The sequence below is a fragment of the Carcharhinus amblyrhynchos genome, chromosome 3 (genome assembly GCF_965287045.1).
Source record: "Carcharhinus amblyrhynchos chromosome 3, sCarAmb.v2.hapA, whole genome shotgun sequence".
Taxonomy (NCBI): domain Eukaryota; kingdom Metazoa; phylum Chordata; class Chondrichthyes; order Carcharhiniformes; family Carcharhinidae; genus Carcharhinus; species Carcharhinus amblyrhynchos.
Window position 1 is genome coordinate 110,915,789 of NC_137326.1, and position 18,410 is coordinate 110,934,198.

The 18,410-nt window shown below is 40.7% G+C and overlaps 1 protein-coding gene across 7 annotated transcripts in view; it reads right to left on the reverse strand.

The window, feature by feature from the left end:
- Nucleotides 1-18,410, reverse strand: part of LOC145341013 (eukaryotic translation initiation factor 4 gamma 1-like) — a 134,707-nt gene that overhangs the window by 91,899 nt on the left and 24,398 nt on the right. For all 7 annotated transcript variants that reach the window (XM_080185705.1, XM_080185704.1, XM_080185700.1 and 4 more), the window contains 2 exons: nt 13,168-13,347; nt 11,119-11,212 (listed from right to left, as the gene is read on the reverse strand). In XM_080185705.1, coding sequence (XP_080041831.1) covers nt 11,119-11,212; nt 13,168-13,347 — 274 coding nt within the window. The remainder of the gene's footprint in view (nt 1-11,118; nt 11,213-13,167; nt 13,348-18,410) is intronic.

Here is an 18,410-nt window from a genome sequence, read left to right on the forward strand (position 1 = left end):
TCTTCGATTAAAGGAAGCAGGTATTGATTAGCAAAACAACCATAAATCCAATGTTGTGTAAAATCCCACAAATGCAAACTGAACCATCTGATTTCATGACAGATACAATGTGGGTAGTCCAGTCACTCATTGTAACCAGCTCTAACACACTAGTGTTAACAAGTCATACTGATTCTTCAACCTTTGGATGTATTGCACATGTCACCGCTCTTGCTGAGACTTTTCAGTTGATTATTAGGCCTCAGAGGGAGTAGGGGGCGTGAGTATGGTTGGTGGCGTTACGGCAAATAGGGTCCAGGTGAAGGCTGGGATGAAAGCACTTTATCTGAATGCACGAAGCATTCGGAATAAAGTGGATGAGCTGGTGGCGTAGATCGACACAAATGGATACGATCTGGTGGCCATTACAGAGACGTGGCTGCAAGGTGACAGGGACTGGGAGCTGAATGTACAGGGCTATCAAGTGTTTAGGAAGGATAGGAAGGATAGGCAGGAGGGAAGGGGGGGGGGGGGGCGTAGCTCTGCTGATTAAGGATAGCGTCAAGGTGGTAGCAAGGGATGATATTGGAGCCAAGGAGCAGAACGTGGAATCGTTGTGGGTGGAGATTAGGAACAGCAAAGGGAGGAAGACGCTGGTGGGTGTCGTCTATAGGCCCCCGAATAACGATCTGGAGGTGGGGCGGACTGTTAACGCGCAAATAAGTGCGGCGTGCAGGAACGGGACGGACGTAGTTATGGGGGATTTCAATCTGCATATTGATTGGTCGACCCATGTTGGACGCGGTGGGCTCGAGGAGGAGTTCTTGGAATGCTGCCGGGATAGTTTCCTGGAACAGTGCGTGTTGGGAGCCGACGAGGGAGAGAGCTATCTTGGATCTCGTGCTACGTAATGAGGCGGGTAGAATTAGGGACCTCACGGTGAAGGATCCTCTTGGGGAGAGTGATCATTGTATGGTGGAGTTTCTGGTGCAGATGGAGGAGGAGAAAGTGGGTTCCCAGACACGCGTACTTTGTTTGAATAGAGGGGAGTACGGTAGGATGAGAGAAGAATTGGCGAATGTGGGCTGGGGGAGCGCGTTGGAGGGAGGGTCTGCTGAGGAGCAGTGGAGGATCTTTAAGGAGATCTTTCTTGGTGCTCAGCGGAAATTTATTCCGATGGTCAAAAAGGACAGTAGGAGGAGAGGTAATAAGCCGTGGATAACGAAGGAGATGAAGGAAAGTGTTAAATTAAAAGCGGAGGAATTTAGAGTAGCTAAGAGTAGTGGGCGAGAAGAGGATTGGGAGAGGTTTAAATGTCAACAAAGATTGACAAAGAAGTTGATAAAGAAGGGTAGGAGAAACTATGAAGCTGGGCTAGCGCTTAATATAAAAAAGGATAGCAAGAGTTTTTATAAATATATAAAAAAGAAGAGGCTGGCTAGGGTGAACGTTGGTCCTTTAGAGGATGAGAAAGGGGACCTAGTGGTAGGGGATGGGGATATGGTTAAGGTATTGAATAACTTTTTTGTTTCTGTCTTCACGGAGGAGGACGTGAATAATTTGCCGGGTGTTAGTGATGGAAAGGTGGTAGGACTGGAGGGTCTTAATGACATTACTGTTACTAGAGAAGCGGTGCTCGACAGACTGGAGGGGCTGATTGTGGACAAGTCCCCAGGACCGGATGGAATGCATCCGAGGGTTCTGAAAGAAATGGCGGAGGTGATAGTGGATGCCTTGGTGGTTATTTTCCAGATGTCGCTGGATTCCGGGGAAGTGCCGGAAGATTGGAAAACGGCTAATGTTACGCCGTTGTTTAAGAAGGGTGCCAGGCAAAAGGCGGGGAATTATAGGCCGATTAGTTTAACGTCTGTGGTAGGTAAAATGTTAGAATCCGTCATTAAGGAGGAAACTGCGAGGCATCTTGAAGGCAATTGCTTGATAGAGCGGATGCAGCATGGTTTCATTAAAGGGAAGTCGTGTCTGACAAATTTACTGGAGTTCTATGAGGATGTGTCTAGGGCGGTCGATAGAGGAGAGCCGGTGGATGTGGTCTTTCTGGATTTTCAGAAGGCGTTTGACAAAGTACCTCACAAGAGGTTATTGCAGAAGGTCGAGGGACATGGAGTTGGGGGTAGGGTGTTAGCGTGGATAGAGGATTGGTTGTCAAATAGGAGGCAGAGAGTGGGGGTCAACGGGTGCTATTCGGATTGGCGGATGGTGACTAGTGGAGTGCCCCAGGGGTCGGTGCTGGGGCCTCAGCTTTTTACCATTTATATAGATGATCTGGAGGAGGGAACCGAGTGTAGGGTGTCGAAATTTGCTAATGACACCAAGACTGGGGGAAACGGCAAATTGTGCGGAGGGTGTGGAGAGTCTGCAGAAGAATCTAGATAGGCTGGGCGAATGGGCCAGGAAATGGCAAATGGAATTTAATGTTGGCAAGTGCGAGGTGGTCCACTTTGGTAGGAAGGACTATTACTTACGTGGCGAAAAACTGCAGCAGGCGACGGTGCAGAGGGACCTCGGGATCCTTGTGCACGAGTCGCAAAAACCCAGCTTGCAGGTGCAGCAGGTGGTCAGGAAGGCAAATGGGATGCTGGCCTTCATAGCGAGGGGGATTGAATATAAAAGTAGGGAGGTCTTGCTGCAGCTGTATAGGGCACTGGTGAGGCCGCAGCTGGAGTACTGTGTGCAGTTTTGGGCGCCGCACCTGCGCAAAGATATTTTGGCCCTGGAGGGAGTGCAGAGGTGGTTTACTAGGCTGATACCGGAGTTGAGGGGGTTGAGCTATGAGGAGAGGCTGAATAAACTAGGCTTGTACTCGTTGGAGTTTAGAAGAATGAGGGAAGATCTCATTGAGACGTATAAGATGATGAATGGGATGGATAGGATAGAGGTGGACAGACTCTTCCCGCTCAAAAAAGACAGTAGGACTAGGGGGCACAGCCTCAAGATAAAGGGGGGGGCGGTTTAGAACGGAGTTGAGGAGGAACTTCTTCACTCAAAGGGTGGTGAATCTCTGGAATTCTCTGCCCGTTGAAGTGGTGGAGGCTGCGTCGCTAAATATTTTTAAGACGCGGGTTGATGGGTTTTTGATAAGAGAGGGGATTAAGGGTTATGGGGAGAGGGCGGGAATGTGGAACTGAGCCACGACAGATCAGCCATGATCTTATTGAATGGCGGGGCAGGCTCGAAGGGCTAGATGGCCTACTCCTGCTCCTATTTCTTATGTTTCAGTAGGACTAGGGGACACAGCCTCAAGATAAAGGGGAGGCGGTTTAGAACGGAGTTGAGGAGGAACTTCTTCACTCAAAGGGTGGTGAATCTCTGGAATTCTCTGCCCGTTGAAGTGGTGGAGGCTGCCTCGCTAAATATTTTTAAGAAGCGGGTTGATGGGTTCTTGATAAGAGAGGAGATTAAGGGTTATGGGGAGAGGGCGGGAAAGTGGAACTGAGCCACAACAGATCAGCCATGATCTTATTGAATGGCGGGGCAGGCTCGAGGGGCTAGATGGCCTACTCCTGCTCCTATTTCTTATGTTCTTAACTTACACTCTCTTCATCGAGCCAGGTATCTGAGAATCACAGATTCATACAGAGCAGAAGAGACCCTTCAGCCATTGAGTCTGCACCAACACGAGAACCACCAAATCTACCTATCTGCCTAACTTCATTTACCAACACTTGGCCCAAAGTCCTGAATATGATGATGCGCCTGGTGCTTCAAACACACACTTGTATTTATTCAAAAGATGCTGTAAGCTCTGTTTAGGCACTGATCAATCAGTTGACAGTATTCCAGTTAAGCTTTATCTTCTCCAACCATAATCTCCCAATAAAGCTGAAAATTTAACATAGACCACATGGAGAGGCAATATCATCATGTCCACTCAACTCTACACCTGACCAAGATGTAACCTTTTGCAGCAAAATCTCTTCCATACATGTCCTTAAAATCACATTAACTGGTTTCAAAGGAAGGTGTTTCAGCTTTTGTTAGTATGTAACCTCAGGAATTTAAGTCACATCAGCACTCGTACTAACCTCCATCCCATCAGTGTCTCCATTTGGAATCACCCAGAATCTGAGGTTCACCCTGTATGGATAAGGCATTTAATTGGAGCTTGTCATCATATTTCCGGGCATTCTCTTCTTCAGTCATAATTTTTTTCTTCATTTGTAAATTCTTTGCAGAATGCAGCTTATTCTTCTTGAAGGTACCCAGATTCTTCTTCTGAATATTTTCAGGGGAAGCTGGTCTAGCCCAAGACTCTTTGGCAACGTGACCCATTTTGTCACTATTCTTTCACTGGCCATTCTTGCTCCAGCATTCACTCGCTGAATGGCCTGTTTTGGCACATCAGTGACATGCATACGCTGTTTTGATTTCTTCTGAAGTCATTCCCAACTTGAGGCCTTCACTCCAGCATCAAATTATGAAACCTCTCTAGCAGCCAGTTCCATCGACACTGCGATTTCCGCTGCTGTCTTTAAAGTCAAAGCATGTTCAATGAGCACTCTTTGGTGGATAGCCTCAGTTTTGGAGACCACAAACTAGACGATGTTGAAGAGTATCTTCTAATGACTTGTCAAACTCAATGTTGTGCCAGCCATTTTAAGGTTGCCACACACTGATCAATGTTGGTGCCTTACATTTGATTCCTTCAGTGGAACCTGAACTATTCCACAATGATCAATGGCTTTGGACAGTAATGCTCATCAAGAATCTTTTGTCAAGTCATTGTAAGTTTTGGCTCTTGGCTTTGTTGGATGAACCAAGTACTGGAGCAATTTAAAAGTTTTACATCCTATTGTACTGAGAAAAACTGGTGCAAGCAACTCATTTGCAATTTTATTCACTTGCATAAAGCACTTGGTATAGGGACTCCATGATTCATTTTTTATATTGAATGGTCCCACAAATCCTAATTAATCTATCATTTCTTGCGCAGGCAAGGGTGACTCAAGACTGCTCAGTAAATCTTTTATTATTCGTCTTCCCAGGACTCTCTTTTTAAACCCTGACAACCGCTGACTTGATGTATTTTCTTTTATCTGCACCTCAATCATTAATCCTGTTGTTACTTCTCCCCTGCCTTCTAATATCGAAAGCATGAGAACACAACATGATTTTGTCTTCTAAGGATCTTTTCTCCATGTTCTCAACGAAACAAAATTCTATCCTCGTCGCCAAGTTTCTTTCTGTAATGGCCTGTGTTAGGGGTTGTGGATTTTCCACAAAATCATTAGGCTTGCACATGTAGATTTGAATTAACAGAATGGACTCTATACAGAGAATATCTCAGAGAATCAGCAAAACTACAGCCTCCGCAAACAGTCACAACACTATCAAATGCTCTTAAAGCAACCTGCAACCCATATACCATTTTAATAATTTCTATTTCCTTTCCTTAACAGTTGACAAGCAGTTGCCCTGCCATTTACACCTGCTCATGACAGATCTTTGTTTCTTTACTTATCCCTAAAAGACATTTCTCCTCCTTCTTTCCCACCCCCTCCCTCCACCACTTTCAATTGCACAAAACATATTATATCAACTTCTTTCAGGCCTGAAACTTCTCAACAAAACTGAAATATCAACTGTTTTGTCTCTTCATAAGTGCTGCCAGACCTGAGTATTCTCAGCATTTTTGTTTTTATTTCAGATGTTATTTCCTTTCTCTTTTGTCCCCCAAAGCATTCACTCATATTGGGCTTTTCTAACCTCACAGACAGCTCACTGGCATTCATGCTACGTGAACCTGCATAGTGAGTGAAGAGCTTTTTGAATGAGAAGCAAGGAATGGTCTCTTGTACTTCATGGTACATCAGCACATCCATACACCTCTTCATATTTGAGGTTAGATCAGCCAAAAGTGCGATCCAGCCCAACAGACTATGTCCCTGATGACTACCCAGATGAATATACTGGTAAGTTGAAATGTGCAATAAGGAATACTCTTTTCTTGCTAGATAGTGATAGAGCAATGCATTAATTTGCATCTGTTTTTTTTTCCCTCTGTCCCGCCCACAAAGCAATGCACATTTGTTAGTGTGGAATTACATACTAGCCCAAATTGCATTGGATGATTGTCATATATTGGTTGTTTTGATTATAAGACCAAAGATGATAAGGTGCTGCACTATTTTGAACCAACTCAATGTAAATTTATTCGAGCTATTGCCAGATTGAAGTCCAACATAACAGATAAAAACCTGCAAGTGTCTCTGGTGTCATCACAGCATGTCATGTGACTAATCATAGCTGCATTGCTTTGCAATACATAACATCCCTCTTCCTTTAATTCACTAGTACAATGACAAACTTTTAAACAGTAATGATTTTTCAGCATGAACATCAGTCAACATCCACAAATTCCTGAGATGTGAATTGCTTCCCATTATCACTGGCTTGTTGTTCAGGTGATCCAAATCTTCCAAACAGCTTATCCAACTCCTCTATGGTTCTTTTTGTTGTGATGGATTTCATCATCCTGACTTTGGGCCACTTTGAATGCATGCCTACTAGGAAAAGAAACATACAACCTTCAATGGGTCCTGTGAAGTCGATATGCATCTTTTACCAAGGCCATCCCATAGGTGAAGTTGTTATAGAGGTGGAGTATTCTGAATTCTAATGCATAACTGATATTGGCTCACTTTCTCTTGCATTTGTGAGACAAGTACCAGGCACCAAAACTAGCTTTGATTGAGCTGTTTCATCTACATTACCTCTGGATAACCTTCTAGCAATTGATCCAGGATCCGACCATAAACACAGAAGGATGATCACCCTGATCCCTTATAGCAATGCTCGTTTTAGATAGGGAATACACAATAAATGGGAATAAATTTGGATAATTCAAGTTCCCTCATTATATATGATCTGAATTCAGGATTTTTCTTCTGTTCATCCAATGATGATCCTCTTGAAATCATGTCCGTGACCTTACCCTTTACTGGGTTGCTCCTTAGAACCATAAAAAAGTTATAGCACAGAATGGGACCATTTGGCCTATCTTGTCCATGCCAGCCCCAGGACACCCCAGGTGCCCTTTCCAGTCTCTCCTTCCTGCACCCAGCCCATAGCCCTGCAGCTTACAGTATGCAAAGCATATCCAGGTGCTTTTTAAAAGAGTTTAGGGTCTCTGCCTCCACCACCCTTTGCGTAGAATAGTTCTTCCTCATGTCCTCTCTACACGAGGATACGAGGCCAGGTAGCTAGGTGGATTGAGAACTGGCTGGGTAATAGGAGACAGAGGGTAGTTGTGCTCTTAGGCTGATTGGTTTTACCAAATTGACACTATTCTCCCCTGAATCTGGCTAAGTTAGGGGTTCCATTCGTAGACATGCAGGGTAGAATAGGTGTAGGGTAATGCGGCAGCGCGGGCTCGTTGGGCCGAAGGGCCTGTTTCCCGTGCTGGGTTGTTCTTTGTTCTTACATCTCATCCTGCTGACTTTCCCCACAAACAGTTTTCTGCAAGGTTTCGTAGCTAGCAATCAGAAGCAAGGGTCTGGATCTACATTTACCTCCAGCCCCAGGACACACAGTCAAAGATACAACCTTGTTGCTGCTGCATGATCACGTGACTCAGCTCAGGGCGTTATGCAAGAGATCATTTTGTCCAACAGTTAAGCTGACAGACCCATTAAGGAAAGATCTCACTTAACCCACTTTTCAGAAGAAGCTATTAAGCCAGACTTAACATCCAAGAAGCCAGTTTTTTTTCTGTAGTTTTTAGTCTGTACCACAAAAAGCTTCTGCATGACTAATAAAGAGAATAAGATCTTGTACGTCAAACTCCTACCTTTTATTTAAAGAATGAGCTGTACAGAACTAATATCTCCCAGGTTAAGTTATTATTTTCACTAATGATGCTCAGGCAATTAACCACATTTTACAATACATGAACGAGAGCCTGCTTACTAGATAACAGTAGTTTTAAATAGCAAAAGCCACAAGAAAATTTCTTGCGTTCACCTGAAAGTGTTGTTCTGAAGCAATTAGGAACTCCAAATTAGCTTAAAATCAATTGCTTTTCATTTCACAAAGACCAATAATTTCAAAAATGGGAAATTATTTCCATGACTGCCACAAGCAAATAGGTACCAGCTGTATCACTGCTTCACCACAGCCAAAAGGACAACTTGCAAAGCCTTGAGATTTCCATAATTTACAAATGCCCATACATTTATTTCAAAAACACGTGCACAATCAACTGATTCAATAATCAAGGACAATTTTCAAGTTTATGAAACATTACGTAATTCATTACATTCAATGGTCACAATGACAGCCAGTTAAAATTCTAACAGTACTAGATAAGGTACTAAGAAGGATGTTCCCAATGGCGTGGGAGTCCAGAACCAGGGGTCACAGTCTAAAGATATGGGGTAAATCATTTAGTACTGTGACGAGAAGACACTTCTTCACTCAGAGTGGCAAGCCTGTGGAATTCATCATCAGAAAAAGCAGTTGAGGCCAAAACACAATATTTTCAATACAGTCAAATATAGCTCTTGGTGCTAAAGGGATCAAGGGAAAGGGAGAAAGCAGGAACAGGTTCAACAGAAATACAGAAGATAAGAACAGGAGGAGCCATTTGGCCCTTCAAACCTGCTCAGGCATTCATTTCAATCATAGCTGATCATCCAACTCAATAGCCTAATCTTGCTTTTTCCCCATTACCTTTGATCCCATTTGCCAAGTGCTGTTGGGTGATCAGCCATGATCATGACAACAGAGCAGACTCAAAGAGCTGAATAGCCTACCCGTGCTCCAATTTTCTATATTTAACCAAAAGTAGAAGCTTTGGCTTTTGTATAATCACATCTATGGGTTTTCACCATCTTTCTCATTAACATGCAAGCTTGTTTGTTTCCCCAACCAATTCAAAAACGTTAATCTTAAATTGCACAACACAAATAACTAATTTTCGTTTTTACTATATGCATTGTGTCCCCATTCCTTTCAAGAGCTTCCAATGGAAATAAGACTTTATCCCTCAAATCAAGTAGTTTTCAATATACCATAAGCAAAAGTGGTTGTGTCACTATGCAATGCAATACAGATGAACAAAACAGGTGACGTATTAAAGTTTTAAAATTATTCTTGAAAATAAGTTATGAATATCCTGGTCATGGAACATGGGCAGAATGGGAACATTTTAATATACTGGAATGTTCCCTGACTGTTTATTTACTATAGTTGAAAACTACACAGATCTAAAAAATGTACAAATTCCATAATACCAGTTAAACTAGTATACAATGAAGGTCCTTATCCAAAGATTTTACTGACATTCCTTCCATTTGCATGTTTCTATTTGTAACTTACATTCTGAATTATTTCAAAAACCCCAAAGCACTTGGGCTGACAAAGCTTAAAGACAAATTCAGCCAGACCAAAATTAAGCACGCATGCTGTTTCAGAGTCACAATGATTTGATAACACACCCAATTTATTAAAGTGGTTTTCATTAACTAAAATCAGAATCAATAAAAATTATAAACGTAATTAAACATAAAATTTGGTACAATTAAAATCAAGCAATTTAAAGTTTACCATACCTAAATAATTACTATACAAGAGAAAGTAACTTTGGCTTGCCAGTCCAAACTTGAATACCCTACTTATTGCAGTATTTCCAAGCGAATGGTTGCTAAACAGTACACAGTTAGCCAGATCAAATCATTAACAAATTCACTCACAGTATTGTAAACAAAGGGATACAATTATTAATTGCTGCAAAAGATTGTTACTGGTTTACAAGTACTGTACTTCAACTTCAAATTATGTGAAAGCAAAATATAGTGGACACTGCAAATCTGAAATAAGATACAATGCTGCTTACTCAGATCAAACAGCAAATGTTGAATTAAAAAACAGAACTAACATTTCAAATTGACTCTTCACTTTCCACAGATGCTGCCAGACATCAAGTATTTCCACCATTTTCTACTTACATCACTCGCCTCAATTTTACTTAAAACTAGAAAATGAGAAACTCCAAAACCAGTCATGCTAACAATGCTTTAAAAAAACTTATTAAAAGAAAGTCAAGTCACTGCTAACCTATGTATTCCCTGACGCTCAAATGGCACAACACAGATAGTTGAAGCAACCTACTAATAGTATCTGAAGCAGCTGCTTGCATTGCAGAAGACTAGAAAAATAGCAACTAGTTCGATGGATACAAAAAGCCTTGCAATTTTAACTTTATCCAGTTAAGTATTTAACTTCTGCTCAGTACATCATCCTGATAAAGAGGAACTCACCATGTTATGAAATTGAACACAAATCTATGCTCTGCCATTCCATGGCGCAGCACATTGGTACATCACTTTTCCTTATCCAATCTACAGAATTTTCTTTCATACAAAGTTTCTATTTAATACAATTATAGGCATTAGTCCAAATAGCAATCCTAATTTTCATGCCCTGTCTGATACATCTTTACCTATGCAAAACAGTTGCACCATTATGACAAACCACATGACACTAAATATTATCTGGTATTGAACCACGTATTAAGCTTTGCATCTGAAATCAACTTTTTTGCACTTACTAGAAGCAAGGCAAAAAAAGGCCTAATAAACTAATTTGGACATCAAGATTACAAGTCCCCTTAATAGAGCTCTGGCACGACTTATTTATTGCAAATGTACAACGTGCTGATCTTTCACAGAATATATTTTCCTAACCCTATGAGGAGATCACAGAATGAACTCTAACAAAAGTACCCTCTCTGTGATGTGGAATCCTAGTAATCTAAATCCAACACTGGGTTACAATGCAGAAGTTTCAATTCAAAAACATGCAAAGAACCCACAATGATGCAGTAGAATGCAAAGGAGAGGGCCAAGGAATACCATTGGGTCAAGTGAAGAATAGTTTCTTGTATAGGATTTTATATTTAATGAGCAGAAAGATGACAATATCCCACTGAAAAATTAATTTGAGCACAGTTGCATAACATGGAATTTAGTTTTTCCTAATGAAACAAAATGAATAACTTAGTCCCAGCACTGAATTTGTCTACATGGAGGTCATTGTACTCAGTCCAATCTCTATTTCATAGTGTCTACAAAATCCAGTGCGCAGTGCAGCTGGACAATTAATTCAATGTTGCAATCTTACCAAAAGAGTAATCCCCAGGATTTGGGTTTGAATAAAATCCGGTTCCAGGTGGAACAGGATACTGCTGAGTTGGTTGTACAAATGAAGAACGAAACTGTGAAACAAAAACAACAAATTTCACTTTCTTTCACATTAAAGCTTAGCAATAAAAGCAAGCTTATCGCAGAAGATCAACATCAATTGTAAATGACCACAGAAATATTTTAAGTATTGGGTTAATCTAGTTTTCAACTGAACATATTTGATTCCATTATAGAATGACTAGTACAGTAGGAAACTATACTACACTGAGCTAATCTCAACTTTAAAATGAACAGAAGATGGGAAGAAGAATAACCAAAGAGCTAGTGAGTAGTCATTCTAATTCCAGTTGGCTCACTGAAAACTTGAGTAATATAAATTAATGAATTAACTGATTTCTGTATATTCTATGTAAAGAGTCAGCATGGTTGGAATAGATGCATCCCATCCTTTAGAGGAACATAGTAAATATTTATTACTTAAATGTAGTTCATGGAGGATTAGGATGTCATTCTATATTTACTCAAATTAACTCAACATGAGCACAAATGAAAGACCTTGCTGGTAAGGCAGAGAAGAGAAAACTGTGAAGAAGAATACAGCAGACTTTAGAAAGCTCAGGAGAGGCAATAGTAATAACTATAAACTTCAACATCCTTAAACGTGGGTTCAGTTAAAGTTGTAGGCATACAGTACGCTGGATGGATTGCAGGCAAAGCATAAAAAGTGAAAAAATAGTATTTTATTTTATACATTGAGGGGTAATGCAAGATTCTGTTTTAAGCTGCCCTCATTTAAGTTAATAGGGCTTGAATTCAAGTTTAATATCAGGAATTGCACTTAAATAATTTTGCGCCAGTTTTGACACAAGGCCTCATGACCCAATCAGCACATTTTGGGAGTGACTTCTCCTACTTACTGACATTCCCTCTCGCTACTGACTCTCTAGTTCAAGGGCTCTGCTGCTTCCTCTTGCTGCTGATCCTCCAGCTCACTAACCTCTCCCAAGCCCTCACCGTCCCTCTCACTGACCCTCCAGCCTGCAGCTTACCTCCTACAACCTGAAGCCTCTCATCTCTAGAGCACTCACTCACAGTGAAGGCTGCAGAGAGAAAAGCAAGAGAGAAAAAGGGTCCACAGCAAGAGAAATTCAGGGAGTGCGAGAGGTCGCAAATCAGAGGATTGGCGGCAAGAAGGTTCAGGGAGCTGCAAAAGCTAACAGCCAAAGACAGGAAAGGTCAAGGAGTGGGGTGTGTGATGAGCAGAGCAGGAGAGGGAGAAGTAGAAAGTAAGCAAAAAGTTAGCATACATCTTTTTTATTATTTATTTTAAAACTTGCTCATTTACCATATAGGAATTTAGCAATGAAAAGATATAATCTTTTTTCTGACAAGGTCCTAAAGAACTTAGCAAAAATCACTGCATTCACTAGAGCAGATATGGTTAAGGAGTTAGGAGATTATAGAACAAAAGTAATCAAAATTAAGAATTAATGAATAAAGTGATAACAACGATCATAAATTGGCAAATCACAAACAAGCTGATAAAAAACAGGATTGGTACGTGAAAAGGCATACAGTTAGCAAGAATTATTTACACAATGATTCATTCATAATAAACTGCTTAATCACAAGTGGCTTCTGAAGCCAAGCTAATTACGAAACCTGGAGGAAATTAAACACAAGGAAAACACTGAAAAATAATCAAAAACAATCACAGTAGATCACACTGCAGTTTTGGATTGCTCCAACTGATGGAAACTAGCATCTGCACAATGGATAAATTGGCCTTAAACTGAACTTTTACCTCCAAAAGTAACTGTCCAGGATTGATAAATGAATTCAGTTCTTGTTTCAAAATAATAAATCGAGGTATGTTATGTTAACTGAGTGGATTCAAAGTGTTATATGCTGCAAGTTTGGATTTTCAACACTATATTAAGAGCTTGACAGTTTAAAAAGGTTTCAGAGAATAATCAGCATCTCAAGTCAAGTAGAAAATTAACACCCATGTACAAAAGGTTCTTGCCTGGCCTGGAACATAGTACGGTCCTGATGACGGATATGTGGGAATCTGTTGTGTCATCATCATAATAGCTTGAGAGCCAGGTGGATAGACATGGGTAGCAGAGGCCACGGGTCGAGTTGTTGCACTACTCTGAACCCTGGAAGCACTATTCTGTTGCTGGGCTCTGTTTGGGTAGTATTGCTACAAAGAAGAGAAGGAAACCACAATATAATCACAGGCTACAAGTGCACAGTGTTGTATTCACATTAGATCCAAAATTAAAACATTCAACATTAAATCAAAAATTTTAGTTGTCTGCTTTTTTTTTGGCAAGCCTTTAGATCTGCCACTAGACAAAAGTAATTGAGCACAATTTACATGAAATTTGATACCATTTTATAATAATCTCATCAGCAAGGATAAGCTAAAATGCAGGTCTGGAAACACTAAGGTGTCAAAGGATACTCATTACATCAGTGACATAAATCAGAGAAACAGAAAACAATTCTGACAAATCTTTAATGGAATCAACTGCACGTGCAGCAATTCGTGCAAAGGGTCATTTGTTTCCACTTTGGTTTAAATTGGTGACTGGGGTCAAAATTGCACTCTTAAAATGTCTTTTATGCTCAAGTTCATCTCCACATCACTGAACTTAAAAATTTAGCAGAAAACATTTATATTAAAAATATTCCGGTATATTAAGAGTGACAACCCACAACTCCAGCACATTTTTAAATACAGCTGAAAATGTGCTTCGCACCCGCCCCCCCCCCAACCCCTGAAAAAAAAAAGTAAGCATTTTTAATCAGCGTCTAGTCCACCAGCTGAGAGCAAAAGCTACCTATACGTAATTGTCTACTATTACTTTGGTGGGCAGTTTTAGCAAACAAAAAAACTAATGTTTCAAAGAGTCATTACACCTGTGTTTAAAAATATTAATTTCAAGAGTATCCTTGAAGACAAGCATCAGAAAATCACAATGGTGAGTAAGGGCGAGGCCAGCAGGCTCACTTTTAGCACAAAAGTTAACTTCCGTAAGTTAACACAAAATGTTCCTGGAAACTCGATTTGCGCTAGATTTAATTTGCTTTTTGAATTCTGATATTTTGCACTGGTTTGGCTAATTTCAAGCAGAGAGTTGAAATAACCAGAGTAACCTAATGGAAATTCCTGTCCAATTAATGGAGCCAAGGGACCACATGATCAAGAGATTAACATAATACCCTTCAAAACTGCCACCTAACTAAAATGGAAATTATACAATGTGAAATTTAGAGTGCACTGAATGAAAGCCAAACAAATCTTGATGTATTTACAACTGCTGTCCATCTCTCTTAATTTAGAAGTTACCTCATTCAAGTTGCCGAATAAAAATGACTGAGTTATTCTTCATATTTGTAATCTAAGTATTTAATGATAGCCAATTCACTGTAATGGGTTAGGGGAGTTCTTTAAGCAACTCAAATACTTTTGAAATTATTTCATGTACATTAGTTATGCTGAGACAATAGTTGAATGGATGTACGCTACATACAGAAACATCAGTAGTGCATTTTGGATTTTACTGGTAACTTTAAATTGAAATGTAGCATAGATACCTAGAAGTCGACACTTGAAGCCTCAAACATTCCTTCAACTTATGCACCAAGTATAAAATGTGAACTGCTGGTGCTGGTGGTCACCGTTCCGAAATTTTAAAAACCCACTCATAATTCGAACTGCATCTAATCACTGTGCCACATTTTATTAAATGACTTAACCCTAACCACACTCAAAACACCTTTAAGTCAAATTTTGCATCAGATAGATGCTGAAAATGATGAGTGTTCATCAATTTCATTGTGTCACTTTACCCAAGACATCATGGTAATGATCCCATCTGGATCACATTCAGCACTTTTAATTTCCCTTTACATCAAATCCAGAAGACTGAACAATGGAAGTAAAAGCCCACCTCAGAATTGCAATTCAGATGTTCTCTCTTCTGATTCGCTCCTGATTACATGGGATCTGAATACATCCCAAACTAATAAGCTGCATTCTTTGAGTAGGCCACCAGGATGCCTATGATCAACAATGATCAATCAATAACTTCACTGCATCTTCACCTATCTATTGTAATCACTGACATTCCCACAGGGAATTTGATTTTTATCATCGTTTTAAATTTGAAAATTATCACAGGCTTTAATTTTGTTCTGTCAGCCTTGCAGGCAAGTATCAGCAGGGATCTTTTCTCGTGATTTTCACTAGAACCGATTCTGAACACTTCCTTCCCACAATTCAGTTGCTGCTCATGTCAAAATTCATGGACGTTTCATCCATGTTGCCAATGTCACAAGAGGTACTCCACTCGTGTTGGCTCTGAGAAATTATTGTAAACTGGTAATTTTGGCAAAGATTGTCGGTTGTGTATTGGTTTTCTGCTGCAACACTGGATATTTTTGTGCCATAAAACTTGTTGCTCTGAAACCTTGGCCGGACTCTGTCTGATTTGGCCCACTCGTATTACTTAGTACATTTCTTGTGACAATTGACAATTTTCAAGGACACATTCCTGATATATGCTTCTCAAAAATCAGGCCAGTGGCTGGTGCCATGACACATTGGGCACCTTCTTCAGGATGGATTCCTCCACCTCCCACCAGTTTTTCCATAACACTGAATCCCCTTACTGAAGTACAGTCAATTGACAAGTTAGTAAATGTTACAACTTTGTGTGAAACCAGCTTGGCACTTCATACATTTTGCCAGAGAACCCATTTCTGTTCATTATTCACCATACGCAGTATGTATTGATTCATCTTAAACTCCCAAGTATCTTCTTGACAGCATGGCTCATATCGCCTGCTTTGTCCCATGTACGACTAATGTTCCAGCTTAAAAGCAAGACATGCATTCCTGATGTTAAAAACTTGGACCAACTCCTAATGTAAGCATCACATTTGTTTGCCGAAAAGGGAGGGTTGACTTATACACAAGTATAGGCCAGATTGATATTTAGCAAGGAAAAAAAAGGTCAGCTTATATACAAGGTCTATTTACATGACACAGTCTACAGGAATACTAGCTTCAAGCAGGAATGAAACAAAACCAAAACTATTCACAGCTCCCTACTCAGCAAAAGTACATCAATTCCATCAAAATTGCTAAACGTTCAGCAAAGAGTCTTCAGTTGACATTCTCAGTTAAGCTTTAATGGCGTGTACTGGATTTATCAAGGGATGTAGTTACACAAGGTACATGCACCCTGAATTGTTGAAAATAAAACTGTGCAAAGCACTGAACCAAGCTGAATTATTTTTTAATAACTTCCTACTACCAATTTAGTCCAGAAAGAATAGAAGCCTTAAAGTGACTTTGAAAAAAAACTTTCACCAGGTTATTCATGCTATTAAACTAACAAACCTAATTTTTCCACGCAGGAACTCTCTACCAAAAAAATACCTGTACATACAAACAGCTAGAGATAACCTTCCAAGTGATAACAAACCTCTTCAAATTAATTCTAGTTGTTACAGAACCTGGATGTTTCTTCAAGTATGCAAAATAGGACAGTTTATTTTTAACATTTCCAAATGAAATCATATCCACAATTCGGTTACGTTCACCTTAGTGATGGGAAGGGATAGGCATGAACCTCGGGTCAGTAGTTTTAGCTGGGGTAAGGGCAATTATGAGGCTATTAGGAGTGAATTAGGAAGCACAGATTGGACTAGGAGATTACAGGGACTGGGAACGTCCAAAATGTGGAGTTTTTTCAAGGAGCAGCTACTGCGAGTCCTTGATAGGTATGTCCCTGTCAGGCATGGAGGATTTGGTAGATCTAGGGAACCGTGGTGCACTAAAAGAGTTGAGTTGATGGTTAAAAAGAAAAAGGAGGCTTATGTTCGGATGAGATTGGAGGGCTCAGATAGTGCACTAGAAAGCTTTAGATTGGCTAGGAGGGAGTTGAAGAGTGAGTTGAGAAGGGCTAAAAGAGGACATGAGAAGACTCTGGCTGATAGGATTAAGGAGAATCCTAAGGCGTTCTATAGGTATGTCAAGAACAGAAGGTTGGTCAGGGCAAGATTAGGGCCAGTTACAGACAGCAGGGGGAAGTTGTGTGTGGAACCGGAGGAGATTGGAGAAGTATTGAACCAATATTTCTCTTCGGTGTTCACGCAGGGGGACATGAATATAGCTGAGGAGGACATTGGGTTGCAGGGGTGTAAAATAGACAGTATTACGGTTGATAAGGGGGATGTGCTGGAAATTCTTGAGGGGCTGAAAATAGATAAGTCCCCTGGTCCGGATGGGATCTACCCTAGGATTCTCTGGGAGGCTAGAGAGGTGATTGCAGAGCCTCTGGCTCTGATCTTCAGGTCGTCATTGGTCTCTGGTGTAGTCCCGGAGGATTGGAGGATAGCGAATGTTGTCCCATTGTTTAAGAAGGGGAACAGAGACTTTGCCGGGAATTATAGACCGGTGAGTCTTACTTCTGTTGTGGGCAAGGTTTTAGAAAAAATTATTAGGGATAGGATTTATAGTTATTTGGAGTGTAATGAATTGATCAGAAATAGTCAGCATGGTTTTGTAGCGGGTAGGTCGTGCCTTACTAACCTTATTGAGTTTTTTGAGAAGGTGACCAAAGAGGTGGATGGGGGCAAGGCAGTTGACGTGGTATATATGGATTTTAGTAAGGCGTTCGATAAGGTTCACCATGGTAGGCTTCTGCAGAAAATGCAGATGTATGGGATTGTGGGTAATCTAGGAAGTTGGATCAGGAATTGGCTATCAGATAGGAGATAGAGGGTGGTGGTTGATGGTAAATATTCATCATGGAGTTCAGTTACGAGTGGTGTGCCTCAGGGATCTGTTTTGGGGCCACTGTTGTTTGTAATTTTTATTAATGATCTGGATGAGGGTATAGTTGGGTGGATTAGTAAATTTGCTGATGACACCAAAGTCGGAGGTGTGGTAGATTGTGAGGAAGGGTGTCATAGTCTGCAGGGAGACTTAGATAGGTTGCAGAGCTGGGCCGAGAGGTGGCGGATGGAATTTAATGCGGAGAAGTGTGAGGTAATTCACTTTGGTAGGAGCAACAGATGTGTCGAGTATAGGGCTAACAGGAGGACTTTGAATAGTGTGGATGAACAGAGGGATCTAGGTGTATGTGTACATAGATCCCTGAAAGTTGGGAATCAAGTAGATAAGGTTGTTAAGAAGGCGTACGGTGTCTTGGCGTTTATTGGTAGGGGGATTGAATTTAGGAGTCGCAG